The sequence below is a fragment of the Oncorhynchus masou genome, chromosome 6, assembly GCF_036934945.1.
Source record: "Oncorhynchus masou masou isolate Uvic2021 chromosome 6, UVic_Omas_1.1, whole genome shotgun sequence".
Taxonomy (NCBI): domain Eukaryota; kingdom Metazoa; phylum Chordata; class Actinopteri; order Salmoniformes; family Salmonidae; genus Oncorhynchus; species Oncorhynchus masou.
Genome location: NC_088217.1, coordinates 44,568,660 through 44,589,078, shown reverse-complemented (window position 1 = coordinate 44,589,078; position 20,419 = coordinate 44,568,660). Strand labels below are relative to the sequence as shown.

At 42.7% G+C, this 20,419-nt stretch overlaps 1 protein-coding gene and 1 pseudogene across 2 annotated transcripts; one reads left to right on the top strand and one right to left on the bottom strand.

The window, feature by feature from the left end:
* The first annotated feature begins 201 nt into the window (after nucleotides 1–201).
* Nucleotides 202–9,663, top strand: LOC135542105 (mitochondrial intermembrane space import and assembly protein 40-like). Of its 2 annotated transcripts, none has more exons than XM_064968763.1 (3): nucleotides 202–337; nucleotides 3,231–3,329; nucleotides 6,836–9,663. In XM_064968763.1, exons 1-3 carry the CDS (start codon nucleotides 328–330, stop codon nucleotides 7,282–7,284), a joined length of 558 nt encoding a protein of 185 aa, XP_064824835.1. In that variant the 5' UTR covers nucleotides 202–327; the 3' UTR covers nucleotides 7,285–9,663. The 2 variants fall into 2 exon arrangements, with proteins under 2 accessions (XP_064824835.1, XP_064824834.1); XM_064968762.1 differs by having other exon boundaries at nucleotides 202–349.
* Nucleotides 9,664–10,767: 1,104 nt separating this feature from the next.
* On the bottom strand, nucleotides 10,768–17,345 carry LOC135542106 (netrin-4-like; annotated as a pseudogene).
* Nucleotides 17,346–20,419: the final 3,074 nt, after the last annotated feature.

Sequence of the window (20,419 nt, the reverse complement as noted above, 5' to 3'; positions counted from 1 at the left end):
TACTGCCAGATGAGTGCAGTACAGGTTTCACTACTACCAGTCACCTGGTACTGTTGGTAGGAGTTTCCCCGCACCACTGGTCCAGTCATTGTTTTTATCCTCATTATGGGGGTTGTAATCTGATCCTGGATCAACCTCGAACTGCTGCACAAATCACCAGTGGCTGCCCGGATGACGTCATGAGACTGCGTCCAGAAAGAGAGGTCAAAGGAAACGGAAGCCGGGCGGTTATTACTTACATGGCTATGTTCACTGCAGCTAATTGTACAAAAGCCGTCGTTGCTTCTGATCTAAGTAGAGGACCAACGGATATCACCACCGTCCGTCATGTCGTACTGTAAGCAAGAGGGTAATAGTGCACCTTAGATTTTCATTCATTTCGCTTGTCCAATGAATGTCATTGAAGGGGCTTGCATGGAACGTTAGGTATCTAGTTAACTTGCGGTGCTTGTTCCAGCTTGATTTGTGCAGTAATTTCATGTAGCTTAGTTCCAATCAGTTATAGGGTTTGAAGAGGTCTATAAATGGGGCAATCAAATTCTCAGGATTAATCTGATTTGTAAAGGAAGGCTATTCGTACGAGACGAACACGTTAACTTCCACGCTAGCCAGATAACTTCAGGCAGAGCTGTCAAAGCGCTTACCGGAAGATACCGACCCTGCGGTTACGCTTGTTTACACTAAGGTCAACGCGATCATGGTTCCATTTAGTTCTGACTCGAGGTGGCATTCAGCCATTCGCTTTGCCCACGACTACTCTTGTGTGTGTGAACTACATCCACGACGCTGTGTTTAAACATCTATAAACGTCAATCATGGCTTGCCATATGGCTTTCGAAACGTATGGCCCTTTATCTTTCTTCAGCAAGAACCAATCCTTCAAATAAAAGATACACTTACATGCTGACCACACTGTTCGCGTTGCGCGAGCAAAATAAATGTTCACGTACATGGTATTAAATCATTACACCCACACTGCTCACGATATTCTGCGTAGCATTTATATAACTTGGTTATTTTTGTGATGTGCTGAAAGTCCCGCCTCTCCCATCTCCTCATTGATTTTTAGGAGCATATACCCACGTGGGTGGTGGTGTTAATGCACGTTACAGTTGGTTGCCGACCACCTGATTAAGTCAGAAGAAGAAGCCTGAAGGAGGAGAGATTACTTGAAACAAACGTTTACCCTTTTATCTGTGGATTAATTTTCGAGTAAAGGACACTGTTAATATCCCAGGACAAATTAGTTGCAACAGCAAGCTAGCTAGCTAAATTGACATCAATGTTTAATGCTTTTTGACCTGTCCCAAAAATTAATATGGTGGTTCAGAGTTCGTTTTGATATTTCAACTTGCGTGTCATGATTGCATCTGGTATGTGTGGACAAAATCAACATGCATTTGAAGGTCTGGTCAGCATGTTAAGGTGTGTTCACACTGTACCTTAGGCTAGGGCTAAGAGCGATTTTAGCCTGGGGCTAAGTGAGTTTTCACACTTGCACATTCTAAAGTGGGCTAGCACCAACCTTAGCGCAGGACTAGCTGGCTCTGCTCCGGAGCACTTTTTGGAGTTTTCCAGTGTGAATCTGGGTCAGGAACAACTACGAGAATGCCCAGTCCAATCAATAAAGCTGCACTGTTATTTTGACAAGTCTATTCATACTATTTAATCATATTTGAGGACAAAAACCAAATCCATGCCAAAACATTGATTGCTATGCCTAACAAACATGGTTATTATGGCTAATGTCTTCTCACGTATCAAACTAAAGCTACAAACACTACAAATGGAACGGCAGCAAACACTTCATTTCTGTTTTCATAGATTTTCCATTTACTTTTAAATGGATATATCCATGATAATAATATTGTTGAATGATTCCTACTAGATCAGAAAAGTTGATGCCTCGTTCATGCACACCATTCTCTGTACAGGGGTGAGAAAGAATTTCAAAAGTGAAACATTGTTTGAGGTCAGACAGGCAGATGGCGACGTTTATACAAACCATCACTGTTGGAAATCAAATGCTAGGCTAGACGCAAGATGAAATAATGTGTTAATAAATGCCGTATTGCTTATAACAATGGTCACATGTTGTTTGTCCGTTAGCCCTGGGCTGTGGAATATCAGTGTGATTCCTTAGCCCAGGGCTAAAGCTTAGCCTAGGGTTAACAAATGCTTGTGTGAACACAGGCTAAACTAGGCCAGGGCCAGTCTAGCCTGTGGCTATGATAGCCCGGGGCTAAGAACAATGCAGTGTGAAAAGGCCTTTTATAGCAGTTTTGCACATATCCATACTGCTATGGGTACCTTACACTTAGACAGATGTGCACAGCATGCTACATAGTTAAACTTACCTCAATGCAGGGATGATATATGCCACTGTACTCCAATTTGTACCTTTATCCAAATCCACACTGTTCCGTCAAGAAGATTGAAATACTGCTAGTTTTTTTTTCTGAAAACTGCCCTTTTCATTCTCATGCTAGCTGTAGCCACCGCAGCCATTTTGGGATGGCTTTGTCAGCCAATCAGCTCCTTTGTTGTTTAACGTATCATGCCATTCCATAATGGCAGCTGTAGCTACTGCTAGCTAGCGTGAGGATGAAAGGGATTTTCAGAGAAAATAGCAGTATTTAAATCTTCTCGGTGGAGCAGTGTGGATAAAGGTAAAATTTGAATACAGTGGCATATCCCATCCCTACATCCGACCTACGTCTCGCGCCGTCTCTACGGTGTCCGAATGTAACCATGATTTGCTTTCCGACTTCAGTGCAGCTCAGTGTAAACAAGTATAACAAGTAGGGTCGGTATCTTCTGGCAATCGAAGCGCATGTCATGTCAGGTGACAGTTCAGTTGTTTTTATATCTGGACCCTGCTGGTTAAACATAGTTAGTGGGCATTGATTCAGCGTTCTGTTTACAGAACTCTGGTGAAAAACAGCTGTTGTCGAATTGTAAACTTAGCAGCTATTATGGCCAACATATTAATAGCCAACCACTTGCCTTGATCCAATAGATAAATGCATTTGTGTGTTTATTGGGTCAGTCAGACCATATTAACCATGAATTTGTATAATTGGTCTCCCACTTTGCTTTAATAAAACCAGCCTGGAGACAGGGAAGGGGAAGTGCAATTAACATGTCATGGTCATAGCAGGGTGCCCATTGTTTCCTTAGATATCGCATCTTTTCATGCCATCGTCTCACCTGTGTTTTCGCCTTGCCAGGTAAAGATCGCATCATCTTCGTTACCAAGGAAGACCATGAAGCACCTAGCAACGCTGAGCTCATTGCAGATGACCCCAATGACCCCTACGAAGACCAGGGTAAGTGGGCTGTGAATTCATGTCAGGGATGTAGAAGGATTATGAAACACTCAATAGTAGTGTAGTCATTACAAAGATACCAAAGAGGTGAATTCTGAAGTTACAACCATGTCAATTAAGTGCATTCGGAAAGTATTTAGACCCCCTTGACTTTTTCCACATTTTGTTATGTTACAGCCTTAATCTAAAATGGATTCAATAAATAAAAATACTCATGAACAGAAATAAGGTATTTCTGTTCTTTATTTTTAATACATTGACAAAAATGTTTAAAAAACAACAGTTTTCACTTTGTCATTATGGGGTATTGTGTGTAGATAACTGAGGATATTTTTTTTGTTCATCCACTTTAGAATAAGGCTGTAACATAACAAAATGTGGAAAAAGTCAAGGGGTCTGAATACTTTCCGAAGGCACTGTGTGTGTGTGTGTGTGTGTGTGTGTGTGTGTGTGTGTGTGTGTGTGTGTGTGTGTGTGTGTGTGTGTGTGTGTGTGTGTGTGTGTGTATAGAGAGAGATATTACAAATTTAAAACAGAAATACCTTATTTACATAAGTATTCAGACCCTGAAATTGAGCTCAGGGGTATCCTGTTTCCATTGATCATCCTTGAGATGTTTCTACAGCTTGATTGGAGTCCACCTGTGGAAATTCAGTTGATTGCACATGATTTGGAAAGGCACACACCTGTTGTATATAAGGTCCCACAGTTGACAATGCATGTCAGAGCTAAAGCCTAGCCATGAGGTCGAAGCAATTGTCTGTAGAGTTCCGAGACAGGATTGTATCTAGGCACAGATCTGAGGAAGGGTACCAAAAAATGTCTACAACGTTGAAGGTCCCCAAGAACACAGTCCTCACACAGAACCCATCATTCTTAAATGGTGAAGTTTAGAACCACCTAGACTCTTCCTAGAGCTGGCTGCCTGGCCAAACAGCAATCGGGGGAGAAGGGCCTTGGTCAGGGAGGTGACCAAGAACCCAATGGTCACTCTGACAGAGTTTGACTGTGGAGATGGGAGTACCTTCCAGAAGGACAACCATATCTGCATCACTCCACCAATCAGGCCTTTATGGTAGAGTGGCCAGACTCTCAGACCATGAGAAAGAAGATTCTCTGGTCTGATGGAACCAAGATTGAACTCTTTGGCCTGAATGCCAAGTGTCACATCTGGAGGAAACCATGCACCCCTCATCAGCTGGCCAAAACCATCCCTAAAATTAAGCATGGTGGTATTTTATTAGGATCCCCTTTAGCTATTGCAAAAGCAGTAGCTACTCTTCCTGGGGTCCACTCAAAACATAAAACATAATACTGTCAGGGGTGCGTAACTGGTGGCAGGGAAGTCAAACGCAGGAGAGTAGAACTTGGTAAATAGCCGGAGACGTTTAATGTACATAACTACCTGCATACAAAAATAACAAAACACATGGGCACAAAACCCGTATCGCACCAGTCACATAAAGCACACATACTTACAATAAACAATTCCCGACAAGGACATGGGGGAAACAGAGGGAAAATATACAACATGTAATTAGGAAATTGAAACCATGTGAGTGAAAACAAGACAAAACAAATGGAACATAAAAAAATGGATCGGTGATGGCTAGAAGGCCGGTGAGGTCGTCCGCCGAACACCCCCCGAACAAGGAGAGGAACCGACTTCGGGAGAAGTCATGACAAATACAGAATGGCATAATACAGAACATCATTCGACAACAGCAGCTCAAGGACAGAACTACATATGTTTTTAAAAAGGCACACGTAGCCTACATATCAATGCAGACACAAACTATCTAGGTCAAATAGGGGAGAGGTGTTATGGTGGCAGCATAATGCTGTGGGGATGTTTTTCAGAGGCAGGGACTGGGAGTCTCAGGATTGAGAGAAAGATGAACGGAGCAAAGTACATAGAGATCCTTGATGAAAACCTGCTGCAAAGCACTCAAGACCTCAGACTGGGGCGAAGGTTCACATTCCAACAGGACAACAACCCTAAGCATACAGCCAAGACAACACAGAAGTATCTTTGGGACAAGTCTCTGAATTTTATTTTTTTATTTAACCAGGTAGGCTAGTTGATAACAAGTTCTCATTTACAACTGGCCAAGATAAAGCAAAACAGTGTGAGAAACAACAACAACACAGAGTTACACATGGAATAAACAAGCGTACAGTCAATAACACAATAGAAAAAAAAGTAAGTATATATACAGTGTGTGCAAATGGCGTGAGGAGGTAAGGCAATAAATAGGCCATAGTAGCAAGTAATTACAATTTAGCAAATTAACACTGGAGTGATAGATGTGCAGATGATGATGTGCAAGTAGAATTACTGGTGTGCAAAAGAGTAGAAAATACATAAAAACAATATGGGGATGATGTAGGTAGATTGGATGGGCTATATACAGATGGGCTATGTACAGCTGCAGCGATCGGTTAGCTGCTCGGATATATGATGTTTAAAGTTAGTGAGGGAAGTATAAGTCTCCAGCTTCAGCGATTTTTGCAATTTGTTACAGTCATTGTCAGCAGAGAACTGGAAGGAAAGGCGGCCAAAGGAGCTGTTGCCTTTGGGGATGACCAGTGAGATATATCTTCTGGAGCGAGTGCTACGGGTGGGTGTTGTTATCGTGACTAGTGAGCTGAGATAAGGGGGAGCTTTACCTAGCAAAGACTTCCCCTGAACAGGCAGTAAACCCACTGTTCCTAGGCCATCATTGAAAATAAGAATTTGTTCTTAACTGACTTGCCTAGTAAAATAAAGGTTTAAAAAAATTAAAATAAAAAATAGATGACCTGGAGCCAGTGGGTTTGGCGACGAATATGAAGCGAGGGCCAGCCGATTAGAGCATACAGGTCGCAGTGGTGGGTGGTACAGTGGGGCAAAAAAGTATTTAGTCAGCCACCAATTGTGCAAGTTCTCCCACTTAAAAAGATGAGAGGCCTGTAATGTTCATCATAGGTACACTTCAACTATGACAGACAAAATGGAGAAAATAAATCCAGAAAATCACATTGTAGGATTTTTAATGAATTTATTTGCAATTGCTTCCAAAAGGTGCTTCAACAGAGTACTGAGTAAAGGGTCTGAATGCTTATGTAAATGTGATATTTATTTATTTAACATTGTATATGTTTGCAAAAATGTCTAAAAACCTGTTTTTTTTCATCATCATGGGCTATTGTGTGTAGATTGATGAGGGGGAAAAGTCTATTTAATCAATTTTAGAATAAAACTGTAACGTAGCAAAATGTGGAAAAAGTCAAGGGGTCTGAATACTTTCCAAATGCACTGTACATGCCAGCAAGGTGGAAAAACTTGCCGTTCTGCCCTTGAGTAAGGCAGTTAACCCTCAACAGCAATTGCTTGCTGGGCGCCGATGACGTCGATTAAGGGGGGTTGGGTTAAATGCGGACGACACATTTTGGTTGAATGCATTCAGTTGTGCAACTAACTAGGTATCCTCCTGCCCTTTCCTCTTATATCCCTATTCCTCTAGGCCTGATTCTGCCTAGTGGGGAGATCAACTGGAACTGTCCATGCCTGGGAGGGATGGCTAGCGGGCCCTGTGGCACACAGTTCAAGGAGGCCTTCTCCTGCTTCCACTACAGCAATGAGGAGGTGAAGGGTTCAGAGTGTATCGACAACTTCCGCGCTATGCAGGAGTGTATGCAGAAGTACCCCGAGCTCTACCCACAGGAGGACGAGAACGAGGGAGGGGCAGATGCTACTGCCGTGGGAGGGGCAGATGCTACTGCCGCGGGAGGGGCTGATGCCACTGCGCCTGCTGAGGGCTCTGCCCCCGTTGATTCTACTTCCCCTGAGCTGGCAGAGGACTCGTCCTCAGCACCAGTGGCGTCTAGTGACTCTACCCTGTCCTCCCCAACACCTGAGTCTGCCCCGTCATCCGACAATACACCCCCCACAGACAGCCAGGCTGCCAGCTAAAATCACCCACTCTCCACCATCCCCCGGTCTCTCCCTGAATCCACTGCCGTGCACAGACCACTCTCTGGGGAGATCAGCTTTGTCAACTGATGCCTCAGACCTGTTCTCTTGGTTCAACATTCATCACGAGGGAGAATTACTTTTAAAGGGGGCGAGAACTGCAGAGGAGTTAAGTCTCCTACAGGGAATATGCTGTGAGAAGAGGAGGACAATACAAAAGAAATACACGTCTTTTTTCTTATGCTTTTTTATCCAGTGGTTGTTGAGCTACTGATGTTCCTACAGTGGTGAGTTTGTAGAGGAGGACTTGTTCGCTGAAGGGGACTTTAGTTAAAGGTTTCTCATCCAAAACAATTTAGCTTCTTATTATCAAGCTTCAAATCAGATCATTTGTGCCATTCTATGTTAATTCTACACTGGAGGTGTGTAACCTACTATCAATGTTACTGGTCAGACGAGTTTGTGATCACATGACTTAATGTTAGGCTTGGGCGGTATACCTCATACCAGGGTATTTGGAAATAGTTGAGATGTTTTTTTCAATACTGTTAATAGCATTGAACATTTAAACTATTTATTTGATGTTTTTCAATACATTTTAATATTTGTTGCTAATTTTTAAGTAAATACCCACACAGTCAACTTGTGCAATACTTTAGGAGATAAAGCAGGTTGCGTTCTTCATTTCACCGGTAGTTCTTCATTTCACATAGGTCCCCAGAACAGTTGAGCCAATCATGTGGTTGTTTGTTTGTAAAAATCACAACTGGAGAAAGCGGGAGGAGGTGAGAACAGCTGTGTATATTGAAAGTCGTGTTTTTTTTGCTTTAATAAAGTGATCAGGGAAGTGCAACTATAGTTTTCCTTCAGAAAAAAATACGTTAGTGCAACACATTAGGCAGACAAAAGCTTCATTGTAATCAGATGACAAAAGTAGTGCAACGCTATTTGGCTGGCAGTCACACAAGTAAATGAGCTTGCAATGAAAAAGCAAGGTATTTTTTGCAAAAATAATGCATGGCCATTGTGTGCCTGTTTATCATAGAAAGAATGTAGCCAGCTACATTTCCTAATGTTTCGCTTAAAGTTAATATTGGAGTTAATCTTTTACCGAAAAAAGTAGGCTGGCTACACCAATAAAAGTAGCTTCACATCAGTCAGAGCACTGTCTGCTGATATAATGCCCATTTGTGAATTCTCATCCGAGTGGAGAAGTGCAATTGAAGCACAAAATGAGTCTGATGCAGAGCAGAAATTACATTAAGTAGCATTTTACGTCTGCGTTTACAAAACGCTGCAAGATATTTCTTTAAAAAAAAAAAGAAATGCTGCATTAAATTGGTTCCCAAGTGGTGCAGCGTTCTAAGGCACTGCATCTCAGTACAAGAGGCATCACTGCAGTCCCTGGTTCAAGTCCAGGCTGCATCACATCCAGACGTGATTGGGAGTCCCATAGGGTGGCTCACAATTGGGCCGGGGTAGGCCGTCATTGTAAATAAAAATTTGTTCTTAACTGACGTGACTAGTTAAATAAAGGTAACATTTTTTTCAAATTTAAATTAAAGTGACCCCTAAATTTAACTTGCTAGTTAATCTAAGTAAATTGCTGAATTAATAAAGTGGAGGCATCATATCGTGTTAACTTTCTGACGTGTTCTCCCATCTTCTCAGAGCAGGCAGGCCAGTTGCCCTAGCGACTCCAGACTCCACACAGGCACAATGTGTAGTCTACATATGCTGCTTCAGAGCCAGTACTGTTCTTCCTTCAGACAAGCATGCATCAGAACTTTGTTAATTTGCAGTGTCTCACGTTCACATTCACTTGTAAATGTCCAAACTCACCAAAAATAACATTTGGTAGCTCCTAACTATATATGTATAACTTTATGAGCTGGATTGCCTGTTTTTGCAATTCCTTTATTTTCGTTGGCGCCCGTTAGCATATTTAGTCAGCCCCCATTGAAATTCGTTATTACCTGTGCTAATTTTGTTAGCATTCTGTTAGACGCCCAATGTTTGTTTGTTTTTGCTGTGTTTTTGCGTACGTGTACGAAGCCTGTAATACCGTAATATTCCGGTATGAGAAAAGGATGGTATGATATGGAAATCTGGATACTGCCCAACCCTACTGCATGTTTGTGTTTGACAGATTATGGTAAAAAATAGGATTAAAGCTCGATTACTCTTGTGTACTAAATTGCTGCTCAAAGATCATGTGACATTTTAAGTTTTGTCAAAAGTCCTGAATGTTGCTGTTGGCATGATATTTTTCCACCAATCTGTTCTTTGATTTTTACCTCACTATTACTTAATATATTTTTCCATCCAATGACCACCCTTCATAACCCATATACCTGAATAAAGTGGAAGTCCATTGTCTATGCAATCATTTCCTCGAAGGAGATAATTAAACACTGCGTGCCAACTGGGATTTGGTTATGGGTTGCATAATAGTCTCTTGAAAGAGAGAGCTGTTGGAAATATACTGGTCATTGACAATGACACTAATAATCAGAGGGAGGGCTTTGGAAGATTGGGGCTAAATCCTAATTTGAGATGTGTGTTTTAGGGCTGACCCCATTTAGTCAACTGGTCGATAGGCTGTTGGTCGAGCAGTCGCAAAAATACATTTCTTTATGGCACACGAGAACCCCGTCAGCGCCTTAGGAGACTAATCCATTGCGAAGGCCACGGGGATGGCTCACCAGTAGTACATTTACCGTTCTAATCTACAGTATTTGTTTGGTGAAGGTCATTTCTGTTAATGCATTCAATATATTATTGAGGTATTTTACATTTCTCATTGTCGGAGTGGATACGTTATTTGCGGACCGCACAACCTAAGCTACGCTTGTGATGAACGTGTTTAAGGTTTATTTCATTCCATTTACGGAGTTATCAATGTTTGGATTGTCTTTTGTTTGTAGCGCTCCTGTCAATGTTCATTAATGATGCATGCCAGATTATGCATATAAGTAGGCCAAGGCTACCTGGTTTGCGCACAAATGTAGACCTATAAATGTGCCCATATGAGGAACTGAAAGTATTTCTGATTGTCTTAAAACCTGTTCCCAACCCTCCTCCCCTTGCTGATGACCTTAGCTCCTGAAGTTGTCGGCAATAGGCTACACCACGGGTCGGCAACCTTTTCAATTTGGAGTGTCAATTTATCTTACCATTTCTACCAATTATTTTTAAATGTCTCATTGTCGTGGAACAGTTTAGTTTCATTTATAATAAAGTCTTAGTATCTCAAAATCATTATCATATGGTTCATCAAAATTCTAAAAGTAACGTATATTGCCATTGCCAACTATGTAGACTAAAAATAGCATACATAAAGCCAACAAATAAAAACATTGCATACTGCAGGTAAAACATATTTTGATACAAATAAATATCCTATAAATCACATGGGCCACTTGTGGCCTGTCTGCAAGGAACTTGAAACACTGAAACAAGGTGTCAAAAAAAGACACAGCCTTAGCCTGTTTGTAATGCAATGACATCAATACAGGATTCATGTGAAAATGTGAGATATAGTGTGTCTAAATCTCAGGATTTGAGCCTTTGAGATATGACTCTTCTGGTTAGGTGCCACAGGTCCTGGAAGGCCAAATATGTTTGGTGCTGGCCACTATTATCAACAACTCATGTTCTTATGAAGAAAGACTGAGTACATAGAAGGTGCTTCCTTCACCTGCTTTTGAAACATGTAATTTCAATCCTTTAATGCACTGGTACTTTCTTTTACCTGTCCTGATTAAAGTTATTACAGAACAATGTCTTATTACCTCTTTCAAACATTTCTACCCATATGTTTAAATACTGTTCAAACACAAATGAAACTAGAGATTCATACATACGACTGGACCATGATGCTTTGAAAGTGATTCATCCTCTGGGGTCTTGTTCATTCTTCGGTGAAACTGCACCACATACATTGAACCTTGTATCTTTTCAGATTAAGATATTAGCTGCATGTTCCTAACACTTACATTTCTCAGGTTGATCTTTTTATGTACTCTGTAGGCCCTATTTGTTGCAGAATAGATGGCGGTGATTAGGACGTGTGTAGACTGCCACCAGAACGCGCACCCTGTGATTGCACTACGCTGAAGAGAAAGACAGGACGCCCAAAAGAGACATGGAGGAGAACAATAGAAAATAAGATGGAGTGACTTGACCTGGGGAGCCTTCACCAAGAAAGCTGCAGACTGGAAGCAGTGCACTCTCCTGTGGATGCCTTTATGTGCCTCAAAATGTAAATAAGTGTGTGTGTTTGTTGCACTTTTCATTAGCACACTACACATGAAAAATAAATGATTGGAACTGGACCTGAAAAAAATACAGTACACTAAAAGCAGTCAAAAGCAGCATTGTACTGTACTGAGAACCTGGTAGGCATAAAAAGGCATGGCTTTGGCTATACACAGTCTGAAAAGCTGGTATACTAGGGTTTGTTGTGTCTAGTAGATTCCAGTGGGGTGTCTGTCTGTCTATGTAGGACGACCTCAAGTTAAATCATCTTCATAAGAAAGGCTCTAAAGATTCCAGTATCCAGTCCATCCTCTTTGCATCATATGGCAGGGTTGTAGTCTTATATGGGCACGATTTTCCATCAATTATTGGTCAAGACACTTGGTCAAGCCTTATCCACTGAGTTTGTCCCTTTCCTGAATAATCTAGTGAATCAGTGATTTCCATTCAGGGTGCTCTGTTATGAGTTTGGAGAGGGTGTTCAGGGGCAGCCCTGCCTTAGGCCCTCTGATATGTGGGCCCCCAGTTGGGAGGTCCAGGGAACCACCACACTCTGCATGGTGACCAGCAGCCGTCCCGTTCCTGCCTCCTCTGGACCCGCCAGCATGTACTCCACTCCTGGAAGAAGAGGGAGAGGGTTCAGCCTCAATCCTGTTTATTAGAACTTATATCAGAGTGAACAGAGTAGCTCCCAACCTTGTGGAAAAAATAAGGACAATATTTAGAACATATTGAATATAGTAGCACACTACTCTGTTCTGTTTGGTGATGTATAAGTTGGGTTACCTGGATTAAGGATGGGGCAGGTGCACCCCCGGATAGTCCAGGATATGGGGTAGAGACTGTGTGTGCCATGGGAGAGGGGCACCTGTCCTGACCGCAGGACCTTGCGAACTTTGACCTGTACCTCTGCGTGGCTCCCCTTGTCATGAGCAGACAACACACTGGCTTTGATCACTGCCACAGACACACATGAAGACATTCATCAGTTACACCCAGCTAAATCAAAGGATTGTGGAATGTATGCCTAATGTAGCATAAATCCTCACCGGAATTTAATGCCATGTACTGTATGCACTGCTTATATCACTTGACTAGACCAATGGTCAAGAGGCCATTACAGAGTGAGGGGAAAAATGTTGATACTGTATGTACAGTATGTGAGAGCCTTGGAAAATATTTTACCATAGGCATGTTTGGTCTTACAGAGATCCGAGACACTCCTCAACTTTCTCTCCTTACAGCTGCATTTCCCTGGAAGGAGCCATAGACAGACAGTGTCAGCAGTACATGAATATGTTTACTCAAACCAGTGACGGTAAGCTTTAAGTAGTGAGGTGCATAACTCTAATGCTAGTGTGCATCATCATTCACCTGTGTAGTGCATGGCAGAGACTGCCAGTTCCTTTGACCACACTGCCTCACCCTCACTGGTCAAGGCATGGTCCATGTCAGGAATCTTGCCCCCCATAGGGACATTGAAAACCTGGTTATTTACATAGCTGCTGAAATGACAACGAGAATACGGAGGTCAGATGAAACTGGTAATAGGAAAGAAAGCCACATTAGAAATGTTGGATTTAGTAGAGAAAAAAATGTCTTTCCTGTCAAGGCAAAGCCCAGTGTCGGGGTCACATTTTTGGGGACAAGCACAGGGTTTGCACCCCTTCCCCAAAGCCCCAGTACCCAGGGAAACAGTGGCTACAGCTTGTTCCCCCCACTCCAGGTCTGCAGTGGCACTGTCCACTCCTGGGGTGGCACCATGGGCACTCCTCCCCAGAGCTGGCTGGTAATGAGCCCAGTGGGTCACACCAACAACCTGTGAAAGAGAGAAAAAGACTTACCACACACACACATATTTCTCCCTCGTCTCTTCTCGCTCTACCCACACATACTACTGTGACAAATCCACACCATTAGAGACAGATGTTTTAATATACACCCATGCCTGCAATTTCAAGTACTGTTATACATGATGTATAACTGGAATTCACTGACATGTGGGACAACAATTAATGTACAACAGATGAAATGTAGCATTCACATGTTATTCTATATTACTTTCACTTGTCCATAGGTTGTCCTGACTTACGTGTGCAGATGTGGGAGGAGCCAAGGGGCATGGCTGGGTGGCGGTGGTAACCGTGGCGACAGCGCTGGCACCTGCGCCCTGCTGTGTTGTGTCGGCATTCGTCACAGACACCCCCACTGGTGGCCCCTGAGGACAGCCACGCCCTCTGGGAGAAGTGACAGCTTGTTGCGTGGCCGTAACACTCACACTCTGGAGCACAGGGAGACAACGATGGGACGGGAGAGAGGACGGAGGGGTTAGTCAACTGGAAGGATAGATTATGAGATGACACCCAACGGTGGGTTTGCCAACACTCCCGGTTTGGCTTGGAGTTTTGACCTCCCTGCAAGCAAAACTTTTCCAGGAGATTTTATTCATGTTTGAATGAAAAGTAATAACTGATATATGAACAGTGTTGAAGTATTTCTGTGATCTCTCAACATGAGCTTGATTTGAGTTGCCAACCCTGCCTGGCCATTGACCCATCTTAGTAGGGCACTCACTGTGGCACGGGTGTGGCTCCCCACTGCTGCCGTTGGCTGCCCTCCAGGGACGGTCATTGTATAGAGGGGCACACCTCTCGCAGTGTTCTCCTGCTGTGTGGTGAGTGCACACACACCTGCCAGGCACCTGCAATAAAACAGGGCTATTTAACACAAAGGACAAGCTTAGATAATGAAGCATTTTTAACACACACACACAGGCTGAGCAGGCCACACTCACCATGTCCTTCAGTTTGTCCTGTCCGCCACTGTGTAAACAGTGTTCTGAATGGCCATGACAGAGACAGGTACCTCGAGCCAAGAACGTGTAAATGGAAAAGGGAGCTGAGGCAGGGGGCTCTGAGCTGGGCTGGGGGGAATGGAGGAGGGGGTGATTCAGGTCCGTAGGAGGGTGGGAGAGTCCAATGGAGGAAGAAGAGGTGGAAGGTGCGGCAGATAATGGGCAGGTCTGGGCCTTGAGAAGTCTGAGGCGGAGGTTGGTGAGGGTCAGCTGGGAAAGGCTCTCTGGACTGTAGGGGTCAACTAATCCACCAGGGCCCAGAATCCGGAATATTACCTTTAGAGAAAGATAAGGGTCTACTGTATACTGTTTGTCTACTGTGCTTCTAAAATTGTGTCTTACACCACAGAGTAAATGAGACATTCTGTCGCCTTACCTCTCCCCTGCTGCACGGCTTGGCACTGGAGTACCGGGACGTACAAAGCGAGCCAGGCTGACCGGTGTCATCAGGAAGACCAAACGCAAGACTGCAGTTCTGCGCAAACAGCTTGAGTGTCTCCCACGTCCGACCAAAGTCCTGCGAGCGCTCCATGGCCATGGCAGCGGGCCTGGGTGAGTGGAACAGCAGCACCACGTGGGTCAGACAGAAACGAGTCTCCAGGTCCAGACGGACCTCCTCCTCCTGGTCAGTGCCCACGCCCGAGGCCCACCAGGTGGCTGGGTGCTGGAAGGGATCATCCACCATGTGGGCAGGTGGGTGAAGGTCAACTGGACAGGGGTGGAGGGGAGTTGGGCATGGGGAGTGTTGGGACCCATTCCCACAGCAGCCTGAGAGGGATGTGAGGGTCCTGCCACTGGCCAGGTTGCCCATGGGAGGACTGCAGGCATGGTCTACACACCTCGAGGCTGAATATGGGGTGGATGGAGAGAGTTAATGCAGAATCAATTTAAAATAAGAGATCTGTGTCAATGCACTCAGTGGCCAGCAGTAAAGGAGGCTGCGTCGTCCACGTTAACCCAATAATATCAGAGTAAATCAGGTGACAGCAGATTGATGAGTGCTGCATTTTCTGATCACATAACACCTCACATAATTTTGCCCCAAAACAATGAAAACATCTCACCCAGTGGCATATGGGCTATTAAGGTGAGCGCAGATGCCGCCCCATGATAATCAGCCCACTTTGCCAAACGCAGGTGCGCACAATATATAGCTTGTCTTTGCCCAGCGTGCCTCTCCATGGTGCTGTTGGAGACGCAGCACTGTGGCGCTCCACCAATGCTCTGTCAACGTCATCGAACATAAATCATGTAGCCTATACAATAGAAAGAGTATATAGTCTCTTTGGGCTTTTCTGTAGACTACAGGGCGACCAGATTTATGACAATGTCATGAGACACTTTTTACATAATCGTGTTTTCGTTCAAATAGCATAAATGGCGCACTCTTAAATAAAAATGCGCTTCAATGTGAATATGAATTAACAAACACACCATATTCTAAAAACATGACAGGTCAAAGTAAAATGGACAATAGCCAATTGAATGTAATTATGCTACTCAAGACTACTGTCAGAGAGTTTGCGCAGTGGGCTAAATTGTCATGGGAATGAGCAATTTCAAGTTTAGGCCTATTCGTCATTTTCTGAACTGTTGATTGCTAAGAAGAAAACATGAACTGCATTTTACAAGATAATGCCATGCCTGAAAACCTGTGTAGCTAACATACTGAGTTTCGTGTTTGGGGAAGCTTACAATTGATCCTACCATTTCTACCGATCTGATCTGCGTGCCAGTTAGAATGTTCATATGCGCATTTCAATAATACAGTTTGTTTCTCAAAATCATTGTCACGTGGTTATTAATACAAATCTGAATTCAAATGATAAATCTATCAAGTTGAAATTAAACGAATGCAAGAGCACCAGCCTCGGACATATAGACGCATTGATACAGTGCTCTCTGCCATATGGACTGATAAACTGTGGGCCATTGGTGGCTAAAGAAATGAGCGCATGGAACACAGAGATAGCTTAGGCCAATTCAGTAAACCTATAACTTCCATTGTCAACTAAATAAAAATATAGAAAGCCGACAAATAAAAACAGAAAATATCCTGATGAAAATGCAGGTTCTTGCAATCGCATTTATTCCTCTACTTCCCCCCTGTGCCTTCCTTTCTATTTGTCTTGACTTTAACTATCTAGTGAATTGCAACATTGTACCAAATCAATCAACTGGGTCAAGCCGGAAACTGTAGCTATAGCAAACTTGCGACATTGTAGCCTATTCCGGGGTCTCCGTTTCCAGCGCACGTGAGTTCTAGACAGACAGCTGTTTTTCTGCGTGAAGGAAAACTGCTCTGGTATTTTTGGGCGCTTCGCCTTGGGCAACATATCAGCAAGGATCGGGCCTGGGTGATAGGCTTTCAGTTATCGATAAAATGTGCCATTCATAACTGTAAAGAGAACAAGCCAGATTACGGAACCTTCAACTGGTGGCACGGCACTGTGTACCCAATTCATCCCACAATGGAATGTATTATGATACAATACTATCCAGTGCGTCGTCACCATAATAGCGCCGAATACAGGCGTCGCCGACATAAGCATTAGGCCTATATTATGGGAAAAATCGAATCTAAAATGGGGAAATACCATAGGCCTATTTGGATATTATTTATAAGAGTTAAAATAGCCTATGTATGGTGATCTTGAATTCCAGATATAGCCTATAATCTGGCTAGTTGGCTGATAGCCTATTGCTGCATCCCGTCATATCAAATGAATATCAAGATGATGGCCACTCACCTGTCCCGCTCTGCATGAGCGCTAAAATTAAAGCGCAGGTAATCGCCAGCATCTCAAATCGAAGACGAACTGTAAGTGGTTTCACAGGCTCAGAATCCCGCTGGATGAGTTATCACCAATCCAATGACAACAAAAGTGCACACAGTCAAATAGTCGAATTATTCTCGCCGGTAGTGCAGATGCGCCTCAGCATCACATGTTTTTGTTTATACCCAAAATGAGCGCATTCCAATGAGAACATCAAAATTGCGCATACCTGCCCAGATCCCTGTTATTTGAAATCCTATCGATGCGCAGTTCGAGTCATCCAAATGTTTTGTTTGACATCTTGTCATTAATAATGATGGGGGATATGATTGTATTCGCATTCAGAGAATTAACAATTAGCATTAATCAATGACGAAGTGTTCCGTGCGCGGTTGGTCCTTGTCGCACAGATCTCATCTAGGGACAAGTCAGGCATGCCCTCATGTCAACAACGATACCAGCTCGTGTTTCCTCGCACAATACATTGTCATGTTATTGCTACACCTCTACACTCTATGCAGGACCCTATGTGTGTAGCCTATGCCGAAGCCGCCTACGGTCAAGTGTTGTCTTGAGTGAGAGTTTAAATGGGCTCACACACGCCCTGAGATTGGTTGGCATTTACCCATGACCGTTCTCATAGCAGCCGGATATTATGCTGGCAGCACGATCGAGGATTTATTTGTATTTTTCCATAGTAAGAGTCCCCTGCAAAGACATGCTAAACTTTGTGAATATTTTTAACACAGCATGCTAACAACTTTTAAAATAAATGGATCATTTGACATTTTATTTTTAATATTGTATTTTTCATACAATTTATATTGAAAGTTTGCACAAATACTGATATGTTGAAAGTTATTGTGTAGGTCAAATACAAATATATGTTATTGGAATTACTCAATAGAGTCTGCAAAACTTAAATTGGTCTCTTTTGCTGAGTAATGCTTTTAATACAAAGTGCTGGTGACCCCTTACTTCTCGCACTCCATTCACTGCAGTGCAATACACTGTACATGGGATACATATTGGCTTGCAGAGAGAATGTTTTTACCTGTCTCAGCTAAAGTGGGGTGGATCATACTCAGTAGGTTCTCTACTAACCAAATATGGTTAGTTTTTGAGTGAGACTGTGTAGTACACATCCAGCAGCACTTGTCAGATAGTAGTTTAACCGAGAAGGAACATGCACACACTCAATTATTGTGAAGATGACTCCAAAACACAGATGTAGAAACCACTGATAGTCAAGGAAACACTTGAGTCTAATGATTCTGAGGATGAAGTAGATAAACAGCCAATGATCCAAATAAGCAAGGACACACTCCAGTGTGTTTTTGTCAGCTTAAGCAGCTATTGATGAATTTAGGCGAGAAACTCCAAGTCGATGTTTACACTGACCCTTTATGAATGGGAAAAGGTCCATTCACAAAGAGTTGTCAGGAATCTTCAAGCATATAGCTGGAAGGGCTTATTTGCAGCAAAAGTAAAGGAATTAAATCCCTATTGTGCCATTCTTTCTAGGAATCATCACTTTTCCATGTGCAAAGAAAGGCAGTGAAAACAGGACAGACTACACAAACCATTGGTTCAAAACAGCAATATGTGTGAAAATTATTATTTTCTTTGCCAATGATCTCCTCCACATTCAATGTGTATACTCTCCAAATTGCAGTCAGTGCAAGGAAGCAATGTTTTACCGGGGGTACAAAAATGAATACTTGTACCAAGTCATATTTCAGACAGGTAGCAAAGTTCTCTCTACAAGATAATATGTATCCCATGTACAGTCTATGACAGTGCATTGTATTGGGAGATATGAAAGAGGCAGAGTAAAAAGTCATCAGCAGGCCTTGCAACACAGTCCTCCTCCAAAACGAACCATATGTGGTTAGTAAAGACTTGAATGTGTATTTTCCACCCCACTTTAATTGAGACAGAAAAGTTCTCTCTTCAAGTCAATATATATCCCATGTACAATCTATTACAATTTATTGCATTGGGGCTATGGGGGGAGTGAAGAACAAAGTGCTGCTGAATATGCACTACTTAGTCCCCCTCCAAAACAAAACATGTTTGGTTAGTATAGACCCTACTGAGTATTTCCCACCCCACCTTAGCTGAGACGGGTAGAAAAGTTTCTCTCTACAGCCCAATATTCTCGGCATACCAGTGTAAACATAGTATTCTATTATTGGTCTTAATTTAGTTTTTAGTTTGTTTTTATTAAAAAACGTATTGCTTTTTATTGTTGGCACGATAAAAGTGGTCATTGATTAAAATGATTTTGAATGAGTTGTCCAGATTGCAATGTTTTGAAAAGCGGGCATTTATTTTGAAGGTTTCCTCATTACCATACGAATGTGACATCAACATTTGTTCTGCTGGCAGAATAATCGTAATTTACCCAACCCCTTTTACAAACATGAAGTGACACTGTTCTCTTCATCCAACAGAACATGACAACCTGGATTCAGGGTTTGATGTACCACAATAAATGTAAATCTGTTTCCCTCCATTTATTATGCTATGTTATGTTTCATATTGTATTAATTTGTGGATGTCCATCATCCTTTCGCATGATATGTTATGAATTGCAATTCGTACAATATGTTGCGAATTTGCAAAGCTTATGATATGTTTTGAATTCCCTTTTGTTGTGGCTAATGTTAGCTAGGTGGCTAACATCATCTAGGTTAGGGTTAAGGTTAGGGTTTAGTTAGTGTTAAGATTAGGGTTAATTAGGGAAAGGTTAGCTAACATGCTAAGTCATTACAAAGTAGCTAAAAAGTGGTAAGTAGTTGCAAAAATGCTAAAGTTGTCTGTGATGAGATTTGAACAAGCAACCTTTGGATTCCTAGACATTTGTGTTATATTCCCACCCATCCACCTTGACCATCCACCCTACAGTTGCTTTTGCCTTAAGTAACCTTCTGTCTCATGTAACTATACCAAACGTACCATATAATACTAATTAGTGTCTCAAATGTATGTTTACAATGTTACATCTAGTCTGTGAGACCAGGCTGTGCAATAACAATTTAAAATCGACCAAAATTGCCCTGCATGGGATAGGCTTTTTTTCAGTCTGGCGGCACACAGACTGAATTCCAGACTCATCCACGAGGATTCCGTAAATGAGCGTGAGTAGAGTGTGTGAGGTAGGCTTATTTGCAAGGGCTCATGAACATGGTTAATGTGAACCAGCCGCAGAGCGCATACCAGCTAGCAGCCTTACAGCACA